At 43.3% G+C, this 26210-nt stretch overlaps 1 protein-coding gene across 5 annotated transcripts in view; it reads right to left on the bottom strand.

Annotated features, from left to right (window-relative positions):
- The window catches only part of MYO5B (myosin VB), a 345830-nt gene that overhangs the window by 7108 nt on the left and 312512 nt on the right, over positions 1–26210 (bottom strand). For all 5 annotated transcript variants that reach the window (XM_070743570.1, XM_070743569.1, XM_070743567.1 and 2 more), the window contains 7 exons: positions 23628–23721; positions 19378–19521; positions 16159–16310; positions 13436–13525; positions 7892–8042; positions 5031–5316; positions 965–1139 (listed from right to left, as the gene is read on the bottom strand). In XM_070743570.1, coding sequence (XP_070599671.1) covers positions 965–1139; positions 5031–5316; positions 7892–8042; positions 13436–13525; positions 16159–16310; positions 19378–19521; positions 23628–23721 — 1092 coding nt within the window. The remainder of the gene's footprint in view (positions 1–964; positions 1140–5030; positions 5317–7891; positions 8043–13435; positions 13526–16158; positions 16311–19377; positions 19522–23627; positions 23722–26210) is intronic.

Raw genomic sequence — 26210 nt, 5'->3', positions numbered from 1 at the left:
ACAATCCCCACCCTCCTGGCTTTCCAAAAGGCTGTAAAAACTTAGCTTTCCCGGCAGGCCTTGAGCCAGGGAATGGCTCCATCTTATCCCGGCCATATGGATGAAGGTTTTATAATTGTGTTACTGCTTTTAGTGTTGGGAGTTTTTTTTTCCCATGGAGTCCGCCAGGAGTTAGGCGGCATATAAGTCACACTAATAAAAAATAAAATAAATAAAATAATATTCCGCTTTTCATCAGCTGCTTTGAGTGGGGTGACGCAGCAGGTAAAGTGCTGTACTGCAGGCCACTGAAGCTGACTGCAGATCTGAAGGTCAGCGGTTCAAATCTCATCACCGGCTCAAGGTTGACTCATCCTTCCATCCTTCCAAGGTGGGTCAAATGAGGACCTGGATTGTGGGGGCAATAGGCTGGCTCTGTTTAAAAGTTATCTCCGGGACCGCCTTCTGCCGCACGAATCCCAGCGACCAATTAGGTCCCACAGAGTTGGCCTTCTCCGGGTCCCGTCAACTAAACAATGTTGTTTGGCGGGACCCAGGGGAAGAGCCTTCTCTGTGGCGGCCCCGGCCCTCTGGAACCAACTCCCCCCAGAGATTAGAATAGCCCCCACCCTTCTTGCCTTTCACAAGCTTCTTAAAACCCACCTTTGTCGTCAGGCATGGGGGAATTAAGATATTCTTTCCCCCTCGGCTTCCACAATTTATGTATGGTACGTTTGTATGTATGATTGGTTTTAAAATAAGGGTTTTTAGCTTCTTTAGTATTGGATTGTCGCACGTTGTTTTTATTACTGTTGTTAGCCGCCCCGAGTCTACGGAGAGGGGCGGCATACAAATCCAATAACATGAAATGAAAATGAAAAGTGCTATTGCTAACATGTTGTAAGCCGCCCTGAGTCTAAGGAGAAGGGCGGCATAAAAATCGAATAAATAAAATCAATCAATCAATCAAATAAATAATGTGTACCTGTTGTGTAGTTAGGGATGTGCATAAGGAGCAGATGGCCTCGGCATCTTCGGGTGTTTTCTTTTTCAACTGCAGGAGCTGCGCTGCCTGGATCAGCGGTTCAAGGGTCTGGGCGGCCCCACTCGTATGCAAGTTCTTCCCTCTCAACCATTCCTCCAGTTGGCTGATGTTAAACCTGGACCCAAAGCAATGAAAAGTTATGAGAACAATTGGCAAGGCGTTTCTGAATCCTACCGAGAGGATAGAAACATAGAAGACTGACGGCAGAAAAAGACCTCATGGTCCATCTAGTCTGCCCTTATACTATTTCCTGTATTTTATCTTAGGATGGATATATGTTTATCCCAGGCATGTTTAAATTCAGTTACTGTGGATTTACCAACCACGTCTGCTGGGAGTTTGTTCCAAGGATCTACTACTCTTTCAGTAAAATAATATTTCCTCATGTTGCTTTTGATCTTTCCCCCAACTAACTTCAGATTGTGTCCCCTTGTTCTTGTGTTCACTTTCTTATTAAAAACACTTCCCTCCTGGACCTTATTTAACCCTTAGACATATTTAAATGTTTCGATCATGTTCCCCCTTTTCCGTCTGTCCTCCAGACTATACAGATTGAGTTCATGAAGTCTTTCCTGATACGTTTGATGCTTAAGACCTTCCACCATTCTTGTAGCCCGTCTTTGGACCCGTTCAATTTTGTCAATATCTTTTTGTAGGTGAGGTCTCCAGAACTGAACACAGTATTCCAAATGTGGTCTCACCAGCACTCTATACAGCACTCTATTTTACATTATTATTAAAGCAGTTAGGCTTAGCATAGAATGCAACAGAACAGAAACAAGTTAACATGTAGTTCAGATACAGGCCTCATGTAAACAAAACCACAAGTCTATTTCTTAGAACCTCTAAAACGAGTCTCAGATATTACCGGTAAATCAGAAGAAAATCTCCAAACAGACTATTGTTGCCATTTGAAATAATAATAATAATAATAGTAATAATAATAATAATAATTTATTAGATTTGTATGCCGTCCCTCTCTGAAGACTCGGGGCGGCTCACAACAACGATAAAAACAATATTATACTGGCACAAATCTAATATTAAAAAAACAACAACAACAACCTAAAAACCGTATCATAATTAAAAACCAAACAGCACATACATACCAAACATAAATTATAATAAGCCTGGGGGAAAGGTGTCTCAAATCCCCCATGCCTGGAGGTATAGGTGGGTCTTAAGTAGTTTACGGAAGACAAGGAGGGTGGGAGCAGTTCTAATCTCCGGGGGGAGTTGATTCCAGAGGGCCGGGGCCGCCACAGAGAAGGCTCTTCCCCTGGGGCCCGCCAGACGACATTGTTTAGTCGACGGGACCCGGAGAAGGCCAACTCTGTGGGACCTTATCGGCCGCTGGGATTCGTGCGGTAGCAGGCGGTTCCGGAGGTACTCTGGTCCAATGCCATGTAGGGCTTTAAAGGTCATGACCAACACTTTGAATTGTGAAAATTTGAAAATTACTACTACTACTACTACTACTGATTTGGAAGTACCTTGGAGGTCTTCTAGTCTAACCCCTTGCTTACGCAGGAAACCCTACATTACTTCAGACAGATGGTTGTCGAACATCTTAAAAATTTCCAGTGTTGGAGCATTCGCAACTTCTGGAGGCAAACCATTGTCTCCCCTGGTCCTTTTCATTAAACGAGACACACCAATTCCAGCAACTGTTCTTCATATGTTTTAGCTTCCAGTCCCCTAATCATCTTTGTTGATCTTAAAGGGTTAAATAAGGTTCAGGAGGGAAGTGTTTTTAATAGGAAAGTGAACACAAGAACAAGGGGACACAATCTGAAGTTAGTTGGGGGAAAGATCAAAAGCAACATGAGAAAATATTATTTCACTGAAAGAGTAGTAGATCCTTGGAACAAACTTCCAGCAGACGTGGTTGGTAAATCCACAGTAACTGAATTTAAACATGCCTGGGATAAACATAGATCCATCCTAAGATAAAACACAGGAAATAGTATAAGGGCAGACTAGATGGACCATGAGGTCTTTTTCTGCCGTCAGTCTTTTCTATGTTTCTATCTTCTATGCACGCTTCCTAGAATCTCATTTCCTCTCCCTTGTTTTTGGACCTTGTGCTTTAGTTTGCAATGGCTGAATAGCCAAATGTTCTGAAGCACGAAGGGGGAATTTCACTATTCCATCGATGTCCAGATCGAGCCAGGGTGGCGCAGTGGCTAGAGTGTAGCACTGCAGGCTACGCCATCACCCTGCTATACAAATAATGCTATGTCAAACTATTTACTACGTCTGCATTACTATTACTACTAGTTTTTTCTCATCATTCCTATCAACTGTTGTGGTTAGCTCTGGCCAAGCTCCTGCCCCAAGGAATGTTCAGGTGAACGTGAGGGAAACATCCACATGCCGCAGGCCTGTTTTTCTCCCGATGGAATCTGCCGACGAAGCCTCCTCTGACCAAGGAAGCATGAGTGACAGGGAAGAGGGGAGTTTGGCAGACAGCCCAGGAGGAGATCAATAATCTGTATCATCCCTGGATTCTGAACAAGAATTAATGACACATCCACGCATGCGTAGAGTGATGCATAGGAGACAACAACTGAAAGATTATTACAAGAGAAAATGAGGTCACCCGTGGTTGGGTGGGGCTGCTGTAATTAGTGCTACAGAGAAAAGTGCAACCTGGTGTTTTAGCCTCATGGCAGTTTATCTGATTCATTGTTTCGTCAAGATCGTGGTTTTTGTGCTGTTCAAGATTGCGTGTGGACTCTCTGGACTTTAGAATTGGACTCAATTTCCCAGTTATTGGGTGAGCAATTGGATTGCATTTAACCTGTGCCTTGTGTGTACCAGAAAATCCCTTTGACATTTAAAAAGGGAGCTGTTTCTGTTTTTCTGTTTATAAAAACTTTTGGGTTTTCCTTTTATCGTGTGGTGTGTGTCTTCCTGGACTAATTACCCTGTAATTACAGGCGGTTGAAACACGCTGGCAGAACATCAACCATTTCCTCCCACTTATGACTGTATGACTGTAACCTGTTGCTTGTATCCTTAAGACTTCCTTCATTGCTTATTTGACCCCTATGACCATCATTATGTGGCACTTCATGATTCTTGACAAATCTATATTTTCGTTTATGTACATTGAGAGCATGTGCACCAAAGATAAATTCCTTGTGTGTCCAACACTTGGCCAATAAAGAGTTCTATTCTATCTATTCTATTCTAATTGCTAGCTGTAGTTCAGCAGTTCAAATCTCAACACCGGCTCAAGGTTGACTCAGCCTTCCCTCCTTCCGAGGTGAGTAAAATGAGGACCCAGATTTTGGGGGGGCAATACGCTGATTCTATAAACTGCTTAGAGAGGGCTGTAAAAGCACTATGAAGTGGTATATAAGTCTAAATGCTATTACTTTCAACCAGAGCCCGGGGTGGCGCAGCAGGTAGAGTGCTGTACTGCAGGCCACTGAAGCTGACTGTAGATCTGAAGATCAGCGGTTCAAAGCCTTCCATCCTTCCGAGGTGGGTAAAATAAGGACCGGGATTGTGGGGGCAATAGCCTAGCTCTGTTTTTAAAAAAAGTGCTATTGCTAACCTGTTGTAAGCCGCCCTGAGTCTAAGGAGAAGGGCGGCATAATAAATAAATAAATAAATGAATGAATGAATGAATGAATGAATGAATGAATGAATACATAAATACATAAATACATAATTAAATTAAATTAAATTAAATAATAAAATAAAATAAATAATAAAATAAAAAAAAATAATAAAATTAAAAAAAATAAAATAAAATAAAATTAAATTAAATTAAATTAATCTGTAGCAGTGTGTCTCAACTTCGGCAACTTTTAAGATTCAACTCCCAGAATTCCTCAGCCAGCCATGGTGGCGGGGGAATTCTGGGAGTTGAAGTTCACACAACCTCTAGTGGCCAGGTTTGAGAGACAGATCTACAGGAAGCAGGACTTCCTTCCTGCAACAAAACACTCAGCCTCGAATGTATCACCCGCGGACCTCTCAACCAGAGCCCTACCTCATCTGCATGCCGGTGCTCCAAGAACATACATCCTTCCTCAGCAGGAGATTGTTCAAGGCCACAGCGTTGATCATGTAGAAGAGCTGCTTAATGGCTTGCTGGATGATCTCTGGGTCAAGGCCCTGATCGTACATGACAGTCAAAAAAGTGTTCAGTTGGCGGATGATGGCTTCCAAGCTGTAGGTGTTTTCACTGTCTCCTCTGCTGGAGCTTCGTTTGCGGTAGCCCATCGGCTTAATTCCCGACAGGCCCTGGATGCTTTCGTTTTCCAATACCGCAGTCACTGAGAGGGAGAGAAAGAAAGAGAGATTCAAAAACAGTGAGCAATCTAACCTGTGCAAATTCTAATTTTGTCTAAATTCTAAGTGCTAAAGCCCACTGCAACAATATCGCCAAAAAAGCCTCTAGAGTTGTCAACCTGATCCTACGCAGCTTCTGCTCAGGCAATCTCCCACTACTCACAAGAGCCTACAAAACTTTTGCCAGACCCATCCTAGACTACTGCTCATCTGTCTGGAACCCATACCACATCTCAGACATCAACACTCTTGAAAATGTCCAAAGATATTTCACCAGAAGAGCCCTTTACTCCTCCACTCAAAACAGAATATCCTACGAAAATAGACTAACAATCCTAGGCCTAGAAAGCCTAGAACTACGATGCCTAAAACACGATCTGAGCATTGCCCACAAGATCATATGCTACAATGTCCTACCGGTCAATGACTACTTCAGCTTCAACCGCAATAACACAAGAGCACGCAACAGATTCAAACTTAATACGAACCGCGCCAAACTTGACTGTAAAAAATATGATTTCAACAATAGAGTTATCGAAGCTTGGAACTCACTACCGGACTCAATTGTGTCAACCCCTAACCCCCAACATTTCTCCCTTAGACTCTCCATGATTGACCTCTCCAGGTTCCTAAGAGGCCAGTAAGGGGCGTACATAAGTGCACTGCTGTGCCTTTCGTCCCCTGTCCAATTGTCTTTCCTTTCTCTCACCTATCTTATATATTCTCTTCCTTTCATATATCCTCTCCTCTAAGTTCACCTTCACCCTCTTTTATATTATCACATGTCTATTTTCTTCCTATGTATTTATGTATTGGACAAATGAATAAATGAAAATAAATGAAATTGTTCACAATTGGTGACTCCTTGTGCTCTCCTCCCCATTCTGTCCTATGCACGGCCCTCAGAGCGAACCCACCGACTCAAAGACCCCTTATTTTATGATAAAATCAAACTCTTTATGGATAAAAGCACACCTAACGAAAAGCAGATTTTGAAATGGCAAGGAAAAAAGGAGTTATTTTTCTCTTCGAAGCTAAACATCAACAATGTCTGGGGAATTTGCCGAACTCAGCCCTAATCAGCATTTATTTATTGGATTTTATTTATTTATTGGATTTGTATGCCGCCCCTCTCCGGAGACTCGGGGCGGCTAACAGCAATAATAAAACAATGTACAATAATAATCCAATAAATACTAAAAATGATTAAAAACCCATTAATATAAAAAACCAAACATACATACAGACATACCATACATGAAATTGTAAAGGTCCAGGGGGAAAGAGCATCTCAATTCCCACATGCCTGGCGGCAGAGGTGGGTTTTAAGTAGCTTACGAAAGGCAAGGAGGGTGGGGGCAATTCTAATCTCTGTGGGGAGTTGGTTCCAGAGGGCCGGGGCCGCCACAGAGAAGGCTCTTCCCCTGGGTCCCGCCAAGCGGCATTGTTTAGTTGACGGGACCCGGAAAAGACCCACTCTGTGGGACCTAACCGGTCGCTGGGATTCGTGCAGCAGAAGGCGGTCCCTAAGATAGACATAGAAACATAGAAGATTGACAGCAGAAAAAGACCTCACGGTCCATCTAGTCTACCCTTATACTATTTCCTGTATTTTATCTTAGGATGGATCTATATTTATCCAAGGCATGTTTAAATTCAGTTACCGTGGATTTATCAACCATGTCTGCTGGAAGTTTGTTCCAAGGATCTACTACTCTTTCAGTAAAATAATATTTTCTCACGTTGCTTCTGATCTTTCCCCCAACTAACCTCAGATTGTGCCCCCTTGTTCTTGTGTTCACTTTCCTATTAAAAACACTTCCTAACTGAACCTTATTTAACCCTTTAACATATTTAAGTGTTTCCATCATGTCCCCCCTTTTCCCTTCTGTCCTGCAGTCTATGCAAGTCCATTCATCATTTAAATATGAATTAGCTCACCTAAGTCCCAGGCAAAAAAATCATCCAGCAGAGAATGTCTTTTATTGAGGCAGCAATCATGGTTTTAAAGCCTTGTTCAATCACGCCCCCAGTTTAACATCTCTTCCATTGAACGATGTTGAAACCCCACACCCAATTATCCCAAATCCTTTGCCTTTATACTGCCTGGAAGTGACATCACACCCCAAAGAGGCTAAGGCTGTAAACTAATACCTTTTACTATGCAACTCCTCTCGCCTTCTGAGCAATCTCCTATAGCGAGGGTCTATCCACTGACTTTCCACTCTAATGTCTTCTTCATCCTCTGACTAGAACCAATCCCCCATTGTCATAGCAGCTCCCTCTAGTGGTTCCTTAAGTTCGCTCAGGTCACTTTCTCCCTCACTCTCACTCTGTGCATCAGCTGGCAACTCCCCTGGCCCAGGGTATCCAGAGGGGCCTGGTTCATCCTCCTCAGAATCTGACATGACCTGAGATGGACAAGGAGCACTCACAACACGTGCTAGCTGAGGAATTCTGGGATTTGAAATCCTCACGTTGCTAAGGTTGGACAGCCCCATAGTAGGTAATTATTATTACTCAATTGCACTACTCGGTTGAGTTAAATATGCCTTTCACCTATCATGGGTTGCAAGATGCCTTCGGCAATTTGGATGAGTTGCTGGTAGATCTGGATGGAGAGATCACTCAGCACCTGACGGTACTCGGCGAGGTCAAAGTTCTTCAGGCAATGTTCATTCTGCTTTGCGGTATTTTGGGTCATAAAACCCTGCAAAGGTAGAACAAGAGAAAATAGCAATGGAACAGCAGGTTGGATTACAGCCATGAAGAGAAAAACACCCAAGTATTGCAAGGTTGGCAGGTAAAGTAAAAATTTGTGGAGAGCTGGAACTTTTGGGCTAGAATTTAGAAAAAAACCCCCACACATTTAAGGTTCACTTCCAAGATGACTTCAGGGTTCTTTCTTTCTTTCTTTCTTTCTTTCTTTCTTTCTTCATTCATTCATTCATTCATTCAATTACTTACTTACTTACTTACTTACTTACTTACTTCTGTGATTATTTTATAATAAGGGTTTTTTAAATTCTTTTTTAAAACATTGGATTTGTACACTGTATTGTTGTTGTGAGCTGCTCCGAGTCCTCGGAGAGGGGTGGCATACAAATCTAATTAATAATAATAATAATAATAATAATAATAATAATAATAATAATAATAATAATAATTATTATTATTATTATTATTATTATTATTATTATTATTATTATTATTATTATTATTATTTACTATTTGGATTTATATGCCACCCCACTCCTGTGGCTTACAACCAAATACAGCGATATAAATACCCCTTGACTATAAGACACCTAAAAACAGTACAATATAAACCCCCTTAAGATCAGCACAGAACACTTTAAAACCCACAATGAACACTCACAAAAGCTAAAAACCAAACATATCTTTCCTGGTCGGATCCTGGGGGAATACTATTTGATCAACGTCCCCAGGCCCGCTGGAAAAGCCAGGCCTTTACGCCTTTGCGGAAGGCCAGTAGGGTGGAGGCAGTCCAGATCTTCTTTGGTTGGCTGGTTCCAAAGAGTCGGAGCAGCCACAGAGAAGGCCCTCCCTTGCAAGCCTGCCAGTTGACACTGTTTAGCTGACGGGACCTGAAGAAGACCAACTCTGTGGGCCCTTATCAGTTGCTGGGAGCTATGTGGTACGAGGCGATCTCGAAGGTAGTCAGACCCTAAGCCAGGTGAGGCTTTAAAGGTTATAACCAAGACCTTGAATTGCGCCCAGATGCCAATCGGAAGCCAGGGCAGTCCTTGGAGAATTAGTGTTGTGTGGGTGTACCTAGATCAGTGATGGGCTACCAAAATTTTTACTATCACACTGTAGGCATGGCTTATGCATCTTGTTTCAACATCTTTCAGTGCAAATTGGGTGCTCTGGGGTTAAGCTCCAAATTTTGCTACTGGAACTGCGTTCCTGACCGTTCCCGTAGGACCCCATCACCGACCTAGATGCATCCACAACAGCTCGCAGGGCTGCATTCTGGATCAACTGTAGTCTCCGAATTATTTATTTATTTATTGGATTTGTATGCCGCTCCTCTCCGTAGAGTTGGGGCGGCTAACAACAGTAATAAAAACATCATGTAAATCCAATACTAAAAACAACTAAAAAACCCTTACTGTAAAACTAAACATCCATACAAACAAACATACCATGCATAAAGTGTAAAGGCCTAGGGGGAAAGAATATCTCAGTTCCCCCATGCCTGACGGCAGAGGTGGGTTTTAAGGAGCTTACGAAAGGCAAGGAGGGTGGGGGCAATTCTAATCTCTGGGGGGAGTTGGTTCCAGAGGGCCGGGGCCGCCACAGAGAAGGCTTTTCCCCTGGGCCCCACCAAACGACATTGTTTTGTTGACGGGACCCAGAGAAGGCCCACTCTGTGGGACCTAACCGGTCGCTGGGATTCGTGCGGCAGAAGGCGGTCTCATAGATACCCTGGTCCGGTGCCATGAAGGGCTTTATAGGTGATGACCAACACTTTGAATTGTGACTGGAAATTGATGGCAACCAATGCAGACTGCAGAGTGTTGGTGTTACATGGGGATTTTTGGGAAAGCCCGTGATAGCTCTCGCAGCTGCATTCTTCACGATCTGAAGTTTCTGAACACTTTTCAAAGGTAGCACCATGTAGAGAGCATTCCAGTAGTCGAGCCTTGAGGTGATATGCTCTTTAGGGGTAGCCCCATTTAGACCGCATTGCAATAATATAATTCTTATGATGCCTAAAGCAGGGGTGTCATTGAGGGCTGAATCAGAGTTGTGTTCAACCTTGGGGGGGCTGGGGAAAGGTGTGTGGCCATGGGAGGGGACATGAGCAGCTCAAAGTCCATTTTTCATTGGCTTCTGGCAGCTCTCTTCCAGCAAAAACGGAGCTTGAGAGGGCTGGTGTGCCTCCCCTGAACTCTGTTTTCAGCCGCAACGGCCTCCTGCAGTCCTCTGCCATCAAAAACAGTGGACAGGGCTCCCGAGCTATGTTTTCGCTGGCAGAGGCACCGCAGGACAGTACTTTGCTGTTTCCAGGATGGCCCCGTGGGCTGGATCTGACTTGCGGGCATTGAGTTTGGCAACCCTGGCCTAAAGAGATGCTTCAGGTTTCCATTTATTCCAGTTACTTGTATAGGCAGATTCCCATAGGAAGTGATGGGCTACCAAAATTTTTACTACCACACTGTGGGTGTGGCTTATGCAGGACACCCTGCATTTTCTTTCAACATCTTTCAGTGCAAATTGGGTGCTGTGGGGTGGAGCTCCATTTTTGCTACCCCACTGCGTTCCCCCCCAATCCGGGCAGTAGCCCACCCCTGCCCATAGAGTAGGTCTGCTACCAAGACCTTGCTTGATGGCTTGTTTATTTAATTTATTTATTTAAATTTGTATGCTGCCCATTCCCGAGGGACTCTCCAAGTGACAAACACTTTAGTGAACATCTGCAAAGTTAAGAATGAAGTTTGCAGTTTTATTAATACAGGGATACCTTGTCTTACGAACTTAATTGGTTCCAGGATGAGGTTCGTAAGGTGAAAAGTTCGTAAGACGAAACAATGTTTCCCACAGGAATCAATGGAAACGCGATTAATGTGTGCAAGCCCAAAATTCACCCCTTTTGCCAGCCGAAGCGCCCATTTTTGCGCTGCTGGAATTCCCCTGAGGCTCCCCTCCATGGGAAACCCCACCTCCGGACTTCAGTGTTTTTGCGATGCTGCAATTTCGCTGAGGTTCCCCTTGCTGGAAACCCCACCTCTGGACTTCCATTGCCAGCGAAGCGACTGTTTTTGCACTGCTGGGATTCCCCTGCAGCATCGCAAAAACACCGAAGTCCAGAGGTGGGATTTCCCATGGAGGGGAGCCTCAGGGGAATCCCAGCTGTGCAAAACCAGGTGCTTTGCTGGACACGGAAGTCCAGAGATGGGGTTTCCCAGCGAGGGGAGCCTTCGCCCGGCAACGGAAGTCCAGAGGTGGGGTTTCCCATGGAGGGGAGCCTCAGGGGAATCCCAGCAGTGCAAAAACAGGTGCTTTGCTGGACACGGAAGTCCAGAGATGGGGTTTCCCATGGAGGGGAGCCTTCGCCCGGCAACGGAAGTCCAGAGGTGGGATTTCCCATGGAGGGGAGCCTCAGGGGAATCCCAGCAGCGCAAAAACAGGTGCTTTGCTGGACACGGAAGTGCAGAGATGGGGTTTCCCATGGAGGGGAGCCTCAGGGGAATCCCAGCAGCGCAAAAACGGGTGCTTCGCTGGACACGGAAGTCCAGAGATGGGGTTTCCCAGCGAGGGGAGCCTTCACCCGGCAACGGAAGTTCCGAAGCGGGGCATCCCAGCGGTGGCGGCGGGTTCATAAGGTGAAAATAGAGGTAAAAAAATCTTAAACCCCGGATTCGTATCTCGAAAAGTTCATATGACAAGGGGTTCGTAAGATGAGGTATTACTGTATTTACACCTACAAAGTGTGGGAAAGAGACCAGGAGGCAGGAAAGAGAAAATGGGATCCATAATCTCTCCTTGCCTCAGACTAATTTTCATTTTGAAGGTAGATCATGAAATCAGGTTAAAAAAAAAGTGGGATCAGGGATTTGATCTACCACTATCAGTGCAGCCCTGTGAATGCTTAACTCAGAAGTGGGTTCAATAAGGCTTATGTTCCGAAATCTGCAAAGCTCACAGAACAAAACTGTCACTTGCTCTTTTAATTAGTTACATGTTCAGTCTCGTAGTCAGATCTATAATTCACTAAACATCAGCAGATACTCAAATTGGAACAGTAGCTCTAATTTCAAGCCAAAATTTATAAGAGGCAAAAAACATACGCTGCTAGCAACAATAGCTTAGGGGAACTCCTGCTGATCTCAACGTGTATATATTCACTGCAGTCTGGAAATCTCAAGAAATACAGGTAGTCCTTGAACTTACGACCACCATTAGGACCGGGACTCCTGTCACTAAGCGATGTGGTTGATAGGTCCGTGACACCTAATTTTATCACCATAGTCATTTAGAGCAGTGTTTTTCAACCAGTGTGCCGCGGCACACTAGTGTGCCGTGAGACATGGTCAGGTGTGCCGTGGGGAAATTAAACATGGGTCCCCAAACTACAGCCCTTGTGCCGAATACGGCCCGTGGAGGCCATTTATCTGGCCCACCACCAGCTGCCTCCATCCGAACATAAATATTCCCCTCAGAATCCCTCCAGCTATCAGCGACAGGAAGAGTGGAGGGACAGGGAACACTCACTGACCAATCACCTACTTGGATTCATCCCGACCACTAGCGATGAACCAATAGCAGGCCGCCTCTCATCCACACCAAGGAAGGTCCCTGCTCGGGCTGCGGGGCACTTGTCATTGTGTGGCCCTGGCGAGTAGTTGAAACTGCTACTCCTCCCTGTGGTCCTGATTTGGACTGGAGGTAAATGTTGCCACCACTAGGTGAAGCCTCAGCCTCAGCTGGTTATATCTATCCTATTCACACTAAGTGAGTATAAATACATTTAGAAACTATATTATTAACTATATGTATAATATGTACTGTGTTAGAGTGTCATTTTGTGTCATTTTGGTTGGTGGTGTGCCCCAGGATTTTGTAAATGTAAAAAATGTGCTGCGGCTCAAAAAAGGTTGAAAATCACTGATTTAGAGAATGGAAACATAGAAACATAGAAGACTGATGGCAGAAAAAGACCTCATGGTCCATCTAGTCTGCCCTTATACTATTTTCTGTATTTTATCTTACAATGTTTAAATTCAGTTACCGTCTGCTGGAAGTTTGTTCCAAGGATCTACTACTCTTTCAGTGAAATTATTATGCTTATATAATTAGCATATAAATTATGCTAATTGCCAAGTTGTAAGTGCGAGGATTGGTCATAATTTAACACTGCAAGCTGCCCAGAGTCACTTTGAAATGAAATGGGTGGCAAATCAATGTAATAAATCAATCAATCCCCTCCCCCCAGTATTGTTCTGACTTCAAAAGGTGGTTAAATGAACAGTCGTTGGTCAAGGACCACCTATACTGTACCGTCATCCATTAGAGAGAATCAAAAGAGAGATTATTTTTTTTAGCAACAAGGCTCTCGCCCCAGTATGATCTCACCGTATCTCCGCTGTATTGCTTCAGACAATGCAGAAGGCGACATGTATTGGAGAGCCACAGTGACGTCATCTCAAAGTCCTCGCTATGTTTCTGCAGAGAAGCCAAATAAATACCATGAATCTTTTTCCTTTGGTCAGTTATGCCATGAAGAGGATGAGCAACTAGAAACACAGCTCTAGAGCTTTTAAAGAAGGTGGCAATACAAAGAGTTGTTGTCATTAAAACCCGCAAAAAACTCACACCCAAACAACTAGACACAAGGACAGTTTTTTTATCACTCTGCTTAACAACTAATTCCCACAACACTGTCAAATAATTTACTAAGACTGTACAGTGATCCCTCGATTTTCGCGATCTCGGTTTTCGCGAAACGCTACATCGCGATTTCCCAACAAATATTAATTAAATAATACTCCACGTCACTCTCTTCCTTCCTTTCTCATCTTTCTTTCTCTCTCTCTTTCTCTATCTTGCTTCTTCTTCTCTCACACTCTCTTCCTCCCTCTCTCATCTCTTTCTTTCCTTCTCTCTCTTTCTCTATCTCTCCCCCTCTTGCTCTCGAGCAGCGAGCGGCGAGCGGCAGGCGGGCGGGCGGTGGGCGGGCAGCAGCGAGGAGCCGAAGATGGGGTTTCCCCTTTGCGTGGGCGGCGGGGAAGACCCAGGGAAGGTTTCTTCGGCCGCCCAGCAGCTGATCTGCTCGGCAGCGTGGCAGCAGCGAGGAGCCGAGGATCGGGGTTTCCCCGCCGCCCACGCAAAGGGGAAACCCCATCTTCGGCTCCTCGCTGCTGCCAAGCAGATCAGCTGCTGGGCGGCCGAAGAAACCTTCCCTGGGTCTTCCCCTCGGGGTTTCCCCTTTGCAAGGGTGGCGGGGAAGACCCAGGGAAGGTGTCTTCGGGCAGCGCTGCTGCAGGAGGACCCAAGCCGGTGAGAGGGGTGGATCGGGCGGGTGGGCGGGCGAGCGGCGAGCCGGCGGGCGGTAGCGGCGAGGGCGCCGGACGTGCTGGGGTGCGGGGCAGCCGACATTCAAAGCAATCTTTGTCGGCTTCCCCACTTTCATCGCTCCCCGGCTCCACCATCTGCGCATGCGCGGCCATGGTGTTTTTACTTCCGCACCGCTACTTCGTGAAAAATCGATTATCGCGAGGGGTCTTGGAACGGAACCCTCGCGATAATCGAGGGATCACTGTATTACTATTATTCTTTTTTGAGAGGGTATAAAGTTTTTTAAAATTTTTCTGCACCTTAAAAACATACATAAATGGAAACACTAGACAGAAATCCAAATATGGATTGAGAAAAGTTTGAAAAAGATCATTGAGTTAAAACTTGAAATATTTTGGTTAGGTATTTTGCCAGATAAATTTAATAAAGAAGAAACAAATTTAATTGTTCATATAGTGACTGCTGCTAAAATTGTATATGCACAGGGTTGGAAATTGAGTAGAATACCAACAGATAGAGAAGTTTCAAGGAAGATTATGGATTGTGCTGAACTTACAGTTTGTGGGCGCCGCCATTTTTAATTGGAAAAAAAATTGTGGGGGGAATTTTTTTTGTTCCCCTCCTCTTCTGCATAAGTGCAGAAGCCGATTTTTCAGCATTGTACATGCGGTTGCCATCTTGTTTTTGGCTTTTGTGGGTGTTTTGCCACTGCACATGAGGCGCACCCATGTGGCGCAGGAGGAAGCAAAACGGCAGCGAGGTAAGTTAGAACCACTCCCGAAGTGGAGCCAATATAAAAACCAACCAGTCTTGGGTCCTACATAAAATCTCCTTTATCCCTACTTAGAAACATAGAAACATAGAAACATAGAAGTCTGACGGCAGAAAAAGACTTAATGGTCCATCTAGTCTGCCCTTATACTATTTTCTGTGTTTTATCTTAGAATGGATATATGTTTATCCCAGGCATGTTTAAATTCAGTTACTGTGGATTTACCAACCACGTCTTCTGGAAGTTTGTTCCAAGGATCTACTACTCTTTCAGTAAAATAATATTTCCTCATGTTGCTTTTGATCTTTCCCCCAACTAACTTCAGATTGTGTCCCCTTGTTCTTGTGTTCACTTTCCTATTGAAAACACTTCCCTCCTGGACCTTATTTAACCCTTTAACATATTTAAATGTTTCGATCATGTCCCCACTTTTCCTTCTGTCCTCCAGACTATACAGATTGAGTTCATGAAGTCTTTCCTGATACGTTTTATGTTTAAGACCTTCCACCATTCTTGTAGCTTGTCTTTGGACCCGTTCAATTTTGTCAATATCTTTTTGTGGGTGAGGTCTCCAGAACTGAACACAGTATTCCAAATGGGGTCTCACCAGCACTCTATATAGCGGGATCACAATCTCCCTCTTCCTGCTTGTTATACCTCTAGCTATGCAGCCAAGCATCCTACTTGCTTTCCCTACCGCCTGACTGCACTGCTCACCCATTTTGAGACTGTCAGAAATCACTACCCCTAAATCCTTCTCTTCTGAAGTATTTGCTAACACAGAACTGCCAATACAATACTCAGATTGAGGATTCCTTTTCCCAAGTGCATTGTTTTACATTTGGAAACATTGAACTGCAGTTTCCATTGCTTTGACTATTTATCTAATAAAGCTAAATTACTTAAAATATGTTCGTTCCCTAGACACCTTGAATCATGTCAAATGTATGTATCTTCCAAGAAACATGCCGAACAAAATCTACCCATGAAAAAGAAAACTTTTTTTTACCTTTAATACTTTTTTGATGCCGTTAATTGTGGAGGTGAGTAACGAGTGCACTTTATGATCATCGTTAATGTAATCAGCATGTCTGACGCACATGAAAAGGATATAGGCAGGCAAGCAGGGCACAGTGGCAGAGACTGTCTGGGGCTTCAGATCTGTGAGCAGGAAAGAAAGCACAAGGTTCCTTAGCAACTTAAATATCAATTCTATACTGAGGGGCCCTGGACACTTACATAAATCAAAATTAGTCACCAAATATTTTTTTATAGAAACATAGAAACATAGACTGACGGCAGAAAAAGACCTCATGGTCCATCTCGTCTGCCCTTATACTATTTCCTGTATTTTATCTTACAATGGATATATGTTTATCCCAGGCATGTTTAAATTCAGTTCCTGTGGATTTACCAACCACGTCTGCTGGAAGTTTGTTCCAAGCATCTACTACTCTTTCAGTAAAATAATATTTTCTCATGTTGCCTTTGATCATTCCCCCAACTAACTTCAGATTGTGTCCCCTTGTTCTTGTGTTCACTTTCCTATTAAAAACATTTCCCTCCTGGACCTTATTTAACCCTTTGACATATTTAAATGTTTCGATCATGTCCCCCCTTTTCCTTCTCTCCTCCAGACTATACAGATTGAGTTCATGAAGTCTTTCCTGATTCCTTTATTAACTGATCTCACTCCTCTTGCATAAAATATATTTAAACGTCTGTCCTATTTTTAACAATCTCATTATCCCCATTATATATTTTGGAGTAATAAAAAAAAAAAAAAGAATACTGCTGGACGATAAACAGAAATGAATACTGCTGGACGATAAATTGTTCAAAGTGTAAATCAAGTTTTTCAAGCTTTTAAAATGATATTTATGCTTCTTCTCGATGTTATAATGATTTCCCCCCTTTACAAGAATAACAATGTTGGAATCAATTACTTGGGGAAGTGCTGGGTTCCCTTCAGGCTGGGTTTGCCGCTGCTCCTGGTGCGCACAGCTTCAGGTGTCTGGAGTGCGCATGCGCACATCCCAGCAAGACTTTGCTTCTGCGCACATGGAGGAAGCAAAATCTGGTGAAGGGACTCACGTGTGAGAGAGATTTTGGTGATTTTTTTTGCTTCTGCGCATGCGCAGAAACAATCACCAAAACCTTGCGTGCAAGTTCGTTCTCTACCCTGTTTCCCCGAAAATAAGACGTACCCTGAAAGTAAGGCATATCAGAGGTTTTGCAGAATTTGCTAATATAAGGCACCCCCCGAAAATAAGGCATAGTCAAGTTTACATACGGTACGGTGGAAAAACATACAGTTATTCGAAGCTGTTCATAGCGGTACCGTAATAATGTGGCGTCCCCTGCTGGCCCCTTCCATCACTTTGTACCGTCCAGTACAGCAGACACTGTCTGCTGCTGTCTCACCGCCATTACAGTCCCACTACAGTGCGTAGACTGTAGTTCCTCTGGTGGCCGGAAGCTGCAATAGCGGGAGTATACTGTTGTACCATATAAGTGCTGTCGTTTGTGTGTGTGTGTGCCATACTGACAGGTACCATACCGTAATCAGTGTACCGTACGGTACACTTTCTTTGGGGGTGTCAGCTTTTCTGCCTGTGAATTTGTCTTATTTGAGAAATATAAGGCACCCCCCGAAAATAAGACGTAGCACAACTTTTGGAGCAAAAATTAATATAAGGCAGTGTCTTATTTTGGGGGAAACACGGTAGCAAGATTTTGATTCCTATGCATGTGCAGAAGCAAAATTTCACTAGGAGGCATATGTGTGCACGCCAGACACCCAAAGCTGTGTGTGCAGCTCCAGTTTTATTACAGGTGTGATGGTGTCAACTATACTGGTAAAAACCCGCTACTGGTTCCCTTTCCTTGGACACATTTAAGAGAAAATAGGCAGCCCTGTTTAAATTTGGATTCCCCAATGAACAGGATGGAGATTACTTGACTACTTACAATAGGCAAATGCCCCCTTCAAGCCCTAAAATCTTATGACTCCGATGAGTAGATTTGTTCTTACTTCGGCAGCAAACTACAGTGGCACCTCTACCTACAAACACCTCTACTTACTGTTCCGCCGGGCTCTCTGGTAGGAGTCTCCCAAAAATTCAAGGGTACAAATTTCAGACACACATACATTTGAAAATTCAAAACAATGTTCTTTATCACAAAATTCAAAATAAACTAAGCACTCTTTTTGTATTGCAAAGAGCACTCTTCCCAAAACAACCGGGGAGTCTGTACAATTTCCCTTAAGCAGTCATTAAGTACTTAGCTAGCAGCTGTGAAGAAACTTCACACCCCTTCTTCTTCCACCGAAGTGAGACACACACACACACACACACACACGTTGCTCTGCTTTGGTTTCAAAGGCGTGAAAAATCAACAAAGTCCAGAAAACAGCAATACACGATTCCTGAAGAACTGCGAAATTCCACAACGGCCAAACCCACACACTGCTATTTATAGCAGCAGCCCTAATTACTGGAGCCCCACCCAAACACAGGTGGCCTCTCTTATCTCCTGTAATATGTCCTTACTTGGTCTCTTCTACGCATAATTCTGCACTTGCGTGGGTCCAAGACGTCTTCATCCAAATCAATGGAAGATAATGGAAATTGACTGCCTTGGCTGTGTGCCAAACCCTCCTCTGCCGAGTCACTGCCACCTTCTTCTTCGTCCGAGGAAACTAAACTCTGAACTGACTCTGTCGGCAATAACACAGGCCTATGACATGTTGAAATTTCCCCTGCTGAATCCTCCACATTCCCTGGGGCAGGAGCTGGGCCAGAGTCAACCACAACACTTACGAACTTTTCTGATAAGAACTGGGCATTCAAGATTTTTTTGCCTCTTCTCATGAACCATTTTCCACTTGCAAACCTGAGCCTCCAAAACTTTAACCAGAAAAGGCAGGGAGAAGCCTCTCTAGGAATCTACTGGGAAGAAACAGGGCCGGAAAAAGTGGAGAGATGCCTCCATAGAGCCTCTCTAGGAATCTCCTGGGAGGAAATGGCCCTCCCTGTGGTTTCCCCAATCACACACCTTATTTGCTTTTACATTGATTCCTATGGGAAAAATGGCTTCTTTTTCAAACGTTTCTACTTAAGAACTTGGTCACGGAACGAATTAAGTTCATAAGTAGAGGTACCACTGTATTACAAACCCCATTTATAACTACAATAGATTGAGAAGCTAAACAACATCGTTTTACCTATAATGAGATTTTTTATGAGAGAAGATTCATCTTCTTCGTAATATTCCAACATTCCCTGGTAGTCTTTTTCTTTCCTTTGGACGGCGACATGCCGGCTGATTTCTGATTTCCGCCTTTCAGACTGTGTAACGGCTTGATCCGCTGTGAAAGAGAAATCAGGAACATACTCAGCCCCTTTCACAGATATATATATATATACACATAAATAACCCATTACAGACATCACGTTAAATGCTCATTTTATTTGTCATTTTATAATAATAATAATAATAATAATAATAATAATAATAATAATAATAATAATATAACAACAGAGTTGGAAGGGACCTTGGAGGTCTTCTAGACCAACCCCCTGCTTAGGCAGGAAACCCTACACTACTTCAGAGAGATGGAATTCTGGGAGTTGAAGACCACAAGTCATAGAGGAGCCAACTTTGCCTACCTCTGGAATAGGGGAAAAGAACAAAACAGAACAGAATTCTTTAATGGCTAAGTGTGATTGGACACACAAGGAATTTGCCTCCTGTGCATAAACTTTCAGTGTACATAGTATCCAAACAACAAAGTGGTGGGTCATCGATTATAAATCACACTTGCAATCATTAATCAGAAGATACAAATAAGTGATAACTCATAAGAGAAAATGGGAGAAGGTAGTAGAAGATACAATACAACCATACAGGGTGAATAAATATCTTTAGGCGTTGTTGGAATTACAAGACTGATGTTGGGTGAGTGGGAAGCACTATGTGTCTAAAATACTCAATATAATAATAATAATAATAATAATAATAATAATAATAATAATAACAACCAACCCCCTGCTTAGGCAGGAAACCCTACACTACTTCAGACAGATGGTTATCCAACATCTGCTTAAAAACTTCCAGTGTTGGGGCATTCACAACTTCTGGAGGCAGGCTGTTCCACTGATTAATTGTTCCAACTGTCAGGAATTTTCTCCTTAATTCTAAGTTACTTCTCTCCTTGTTTAGTTTCTACCCATTGCTTCTTGTTCTACCTTCGGGTGTTTTAGAGAATAGGTTGACTCCTTCTTTGTGGCAACCCCTGAGATATTGGAAGACTGCTATCATGTCTCCCCTGGTCCTTCTTTTCATTAAATTAGCCATGCCCAGTTCCTGCAACCGTTCTTTATATGTTTTAGCCTCTAGTCCCCTGATCATCTTTGTTGCTCTTCTCTGCACTTTTTCTAACGTCTCAATATCCTTTTTCCATCGTGGCGACCAAAACTGAATGCAGTGTTCCAGGTACGGCCTTACCAAGGCCTTATAAAGTGGTATTAACACTTCACGTGATCTTTTCTTTTAAAACACTTCTTTAATTGTTTGACATAGGCGTTCTGAGCATTTTGGCATACAGTAATTTTTCCCCTAAAAACAAATTGAAACATTAAAATTGGCCCACGGATCTTATTTTTCGGTGTGCCATGTATTTATGCAATACACAATGATAGAAAAGTAATGGGATTTTTAAAAGATTTTTAGGTTTTTAATGTGGTTTTTTTTTTGCATTTTCATTCCCTTTAACTTTTAGCTTGTATCATACCTTTTGGTATATCATTCACTTAATAATAATTTAAATGAAATGTTTTACCTTAGGTTTTGTTGATAATTGCATTATTTTTGTATTTGTATTAGTTCAAAGATTTGATGAGAATTGTAGTATATAAAAAACTACAAATGTAATACAGTGGAACCCCGACATACGAGCAGCTCTACTTACGAGCTACTCGAGATACGAGCTGCGAGATTAGAGAAATTTTTGCTCGACTCACGAGCTCACATTCGAGATACGAGCCGAGAAGACCCGGGCTGGCTTGCTTTGCTTCCGAGCGGAAAAGCCGTGCGTGTGTTTTAAAACATCGGAGCCGGCATGGGGAGGCTTTTAATCAGCCCCCGAGCCCCCAACCCGGACTCGGGGGTTGATTGAGAGCCTCCCCATGCCGGCTCCGATGTTTTAAAACACACGCGCGGCTTCTTTGCTGACTCCTGGCGAACTTCCCCGCTTCAGCCGACGTCTTTTCCCCTCAGCCCTCGGGCTTGCACGCATTAATCGCTTTTACATTGTTTCCTATGGGAAACAATGTTTCGACATACGAGCTGTTCGACGTGCGAGCCTCCTTCCGGAACCAATTAAACTCGTAAGTCGGGGTTCCACTGTAAATAAATCACCCTCATTTTACCATTTCTGTGATTCTCGCCATATTTCAATGGTATAAGTATGCCTGCAGTATTTTAGCCTGAGCTACTGCATCATTTGCTATTCCCAACCTCACTTTCAGGACTCAGTAAAACTCTCTGGGCTTAGCTCTAGAGCAGGGGACTCCAAACCTGGCAACTTTAAGATCTGTGGACTTCAACTCCCAGAATTCCTCAGCCAGCATGGAGTTGAAGTCCACAAGTCCGGAAGTTGCCATGTTTGGAGATGCCTGGTTTAGAGGAAACATAAAGCATTAGACCAATCTGACATATAAAAAATAAATAACCTCCAACTCTTGATAAGAAGATGAAGATGGTAGTCAAATTGTGGCTTTATAACCTTGCTAAGGATAATGGGGAATTTCTGCTGCCTTGCCTTCACCAGGGAACAAAGGCTGTAATTTTAAAATGCATTATAAGTGGATATGAAGACAAGATTCAAATAACTTTTTGCCAGTCAGTTTCATGCCTATAAGTTGTAATGACAAAGAACCGTCTGTGCCAATTGCCATGAAGTAGGATCTTCAATTCCTTCGGCTGAATTTCATTTAATGATCAGCTTTCTGGGAACCGGGTTTTTGGATCCCAAGCTGCAGTAGCTAATCACGCTGTCAAGCCATCAAAATCAAAAGACTATACAGTAATTCTAATACTGTATGCTGCTTTGCATGATAGCAAATACATAGCATTCTCTAAAAATCCACTGAGAACCAGCAGGTGGAGACATTCTCCTCTGATACTGCAAATAGTAAGACCAAAGGAAAATTTGACAATAAAGGGGTGTGTGTGAAACTTTTTAAAAGTTTGCTCTTTCAATAAACGAAAATGACTGTGACTGTAGAAAAGAAAAAAATGCAGATCATTGATGTCACCATAGCAGGTACTGCAGGCTACTGAAGCTGACTGTAGATCTGTAGGTCAGCGGTTCAAATCTCATCACTGGCTCAAGGTTGACTCAGCCTTCCATCCTTCCGAGGTGGGTAAAATGAGGACCCAGATTGTGGGGGCAATAGGCTGGCTCCGTTAAAAAGTGATATGGCTAACATGTTGTAAGCCTCCCTGAGTCTAAGGAGAAGGGTGGCATAAAAACCAAATAAATAAATAAATAAATAAATAAATAAATAAAATTAAATTAAATAAACAAACAAACAAACAAACAAACAAATAAATAAATAAATAGCAGGTGACAGTCGAATTAATGAAAAACAAGAAAAACGTAGCCGATATCATGATCATAAAATTGAACTCCAATAACTCTGGCATAAACCAGTGCAGGTGGTCCCAGTAGTAATCGGCATACTGGGTGTTGTGTTAAAAAAACTCAGCCAGAATTTGAAAACAACAAACATTGACAAAATCTCCATCTGCCAATTGCAAAAGGCCACTGTACTTGGATCTGTGTGAATCATACGAAAATATATCACACAGTCCTAGATGCTTGGGAAGTGTTCGACTTGTGATATTGTGATACGAAATCCTGCATACCAATCTTGTTTGCTGTGTATTACTATTTTTGTGAATAATAATAATAATAATAATAATAATAATAATAATAATAATAATAATAGGAGAAGCAGCTGGAGAAATTAGTAAAATATGAAGATCTAAAACTCGAGCTGCAACCACTCTGGCATAAGCCAGTGAAAGTGGTCCCAGTAGTACTTGGCACGCCGGGCGCAGTGCCAAAGGATCTCAGCGGACATTTGAAAACCATCGGAATTGACAAAATCTCCATCTGTCAATTGCAAAAGGCCGCTTTACTGGGATCGGCAAACATAATTCGCCGCTACATCACTCAGTCCTAGGTGCTTGGGAAGCGCCCGACTGGTGATGAAATACGAAATCCAGCATAGTGATCTTGTTTGCTGTGTTGTATCGATATAATAATAGTAGTAGTAGTAGTAGTAGTAGTAGTAGTAGTAGTAGTAGTAGTAGCAGCAGCAGCAGAAACAGCAGCAGTAGTAATCTATTTTGTCAGTACAGAACAGAATATTAATTTCAGTGGCAAAAAGGGGAAGAGAAAGTTACCTTCATAATCTTGCACTTTCTTCATATAAACCCTGAGCTGTTTCTTTAACTTCTTCTCGTTCTTTTCAAGTTTCTCCAGCATAGCTTTCAGGTCCTGAGAAAAAAAAAGACATCCCAGATCAAGTTCGTCCACTGTTCAAATGGAGCTTTTTGCCAAGACCGGTTAAAAACAGCAAGAAGCGAAAAGGAAAAACAGACTCTGTAGGTAAGTTCATATATTTGTTTAACAAACATGCAGAGCAGCCCAGGGGAAATTAGGGGAGGAACCAGATAAAAACCAAGGTACACAAATCCAATCAAAAATAAAATTGGATTGAGGCCCCTAAAAAGCACATCATCAGCACATAGTCAAATCTAAACTCACACTAGACTTCCGTGAATGCCTAAGGGAAGACGCAATTATTTATAGGGTTCAGGCTGTCTGCATCTCAAGGGAGGGGACCAGGGGAGGGCAGCAGGCAGGACGGGGTGGAACGCAGTTCCCCTGGCGGAAATGAAGATGTGTGCACAGCTCCAGCTGACTGGTGGCAGTCACTTTCTGGATTACTGGTCTCAGCTCAGCTCGCCTTTTTTCTCTGCTGCGTCTGCGCTCCTTGCTTTTTTCCTCTTTCCTCCTTCCTGGCCTCGGACGAGTTTCCCTCTCTCCTGCCCGGCTCACCTTCAGCCTCACGCGGCCACCTCCCGCCTGACGTGCAAGCAGAAGGCATGGGAGGAAGCGGGGCTGGCAGTATTTATGCTTCTGGCAGCACCCGTTCACCTAGCTAACCAGCCTGAGGCAGGGAGGGGCGACCCAGGAAGGAGAACACAGGAAACATGAAGCAAATTGTCACCCTAGCAAGCGACAATGTTGTAAATCGCGGATTTCACCATTCATTCATTCATTCATTCATTCATTCATTCATTCATTCATTCATTCATTCATTCATTTATTAGATTTGTATGCTGCCCCTCTCCGGAGACTCGGGGCGGCTAACAACAGTAATAAAACAATGTACATTAATAATCCAATAAATACTAAAAATGATTAAAAAACCCATTAATATAAAAAACCAAACATACATACAGACATACCATACATGAAATTGTAAAGGCCCAGGGAGAAAGAGCATCTCAATTCCCCCATGCCTGGCGGCAGAGGTGGGTTTTAAGTAGCTTACGAAAGGCAAGGAGGGAATCTCTGGGGGGAGTTGGTTCCAGAGGGCTGGGGCCGCCACAGAGAAGGCTCTTCCCCTTGGTCCCACCAAGCGGCATTGTTTAGTTGATGGGACCCGGAGAAGACCCACTCTGTGGGACCTAACCGGTCACTGGGATTCGTGCAGCAGAAGGTGGTCCCTGAGATAATCTGGTCCGGTGCCATGAAGGGCTTTATGATGATCGTTCAAGCCACTCCCACCTGGTCACATGGCCGGCAAGCCACTCCTACACAGTCACATGACCCATAAGCCACACCCACAAAATAAGCCACACCCACACTGTGGCAGTAAAATTTTTGGCTGCCCATTACTGGAGGGGACTGTCCCACAAGACAGATGTCGTGCCAAGGGAGGCGCACATCTAGGCCCCACCAAGTGCATTCTTTTAGAGCAGGCGTCCTCAACCAGTAGTAGGTTGCTACTAGTACAATAGAGCAGTGTTTCCCAACCTTGGCAACTTGAAGATATCTGGACTTCAACTCCCAGAATTCCCCAGCCAGCATTTGCTGGCTGGGGAATTCTGGGAGTTGAAGTCCAAATATCTTCAAGTTGCCAAGGTTGGGAAACACTGCAATAGAGGATGGCGCACCGGTAGCAAAGTGTGCGCATGTTTCCCAGCATATTTCTACTTCATGCACATCCGCAGAAGCACAATCTTGCGAGGGGATGCACACGCACGTGAGATTTAGGCGATTTTGTCAGAAATAAGTTGATTTCTTGAAGTAATATTACAATGCAAGAAAATGGTCTGTAATCACAGGAAAGGCTGATGTAAGCCATAATCAGCATGTAATCATGGGTTTGCTAATTGCGCTGCAACCTGATTGGCTGTAACCTATATATAAGAAGTAACACTCTTGCATGGGTGTGGTTTGTGCTGGATGGTTGTAGTGAGTGGTTTGTTATACTGGTTTGTGAGTTGATGGTTTAGTGCTTAGTGGTTTCTGGGTGGTTGTAGTGGTGGATGTAATAATAGTGTATGATAGTATTGTGATAGTTTATTTAGAGAAACTTTTTGCTAAGAAGAAACGTAAAACATATTTTTACAAGAAAGCCTGCTGCAGTGTCTTTCATTGAAGACTTCAATTAGGTATATTTGTGAACTGTGGCTAGCTGGTGGGGTTACCTTCCGCATATGCAAAACTCCCCCCAACAATTTTTTGCTTGTGCTCAGGCACGGAAGCAAAAAAAAATTGCCAAAATCTCTCTCTCGTCCCCTTGCAAGATTGCAAGATAGAAATGTAGAAGATTGACAGCAGAAAAAGACCTCATGGTCCATCTAGTCTCCCCTTATACTATTTCCTGTATTTTATCTTAGGATGGATATATGTTTATCCCAGGCATGTTTAAATTCAGTTACTGTGGATTTACCAACCACGTCTGCTGGAAG

This window comes from Erythrolamprus reginae, chromosome 2, assembly GCF_031021105.1.
Source record: "Erythrolamprus reginae isolate rEryReg1 chromosome 2, rEryReg1.hap1, whole genome shotgun sequence".
Classification (NCBI taxonomy): Eukaryota; Metazoa; Chordata; class Lepidosauria; order Squamata; family Dipsadidae; genus Erythrolamprus; species Erythrolamprus reginae.
This window is presented reverse-complemented; position numbering and strand designations above follow the sequence as displayed.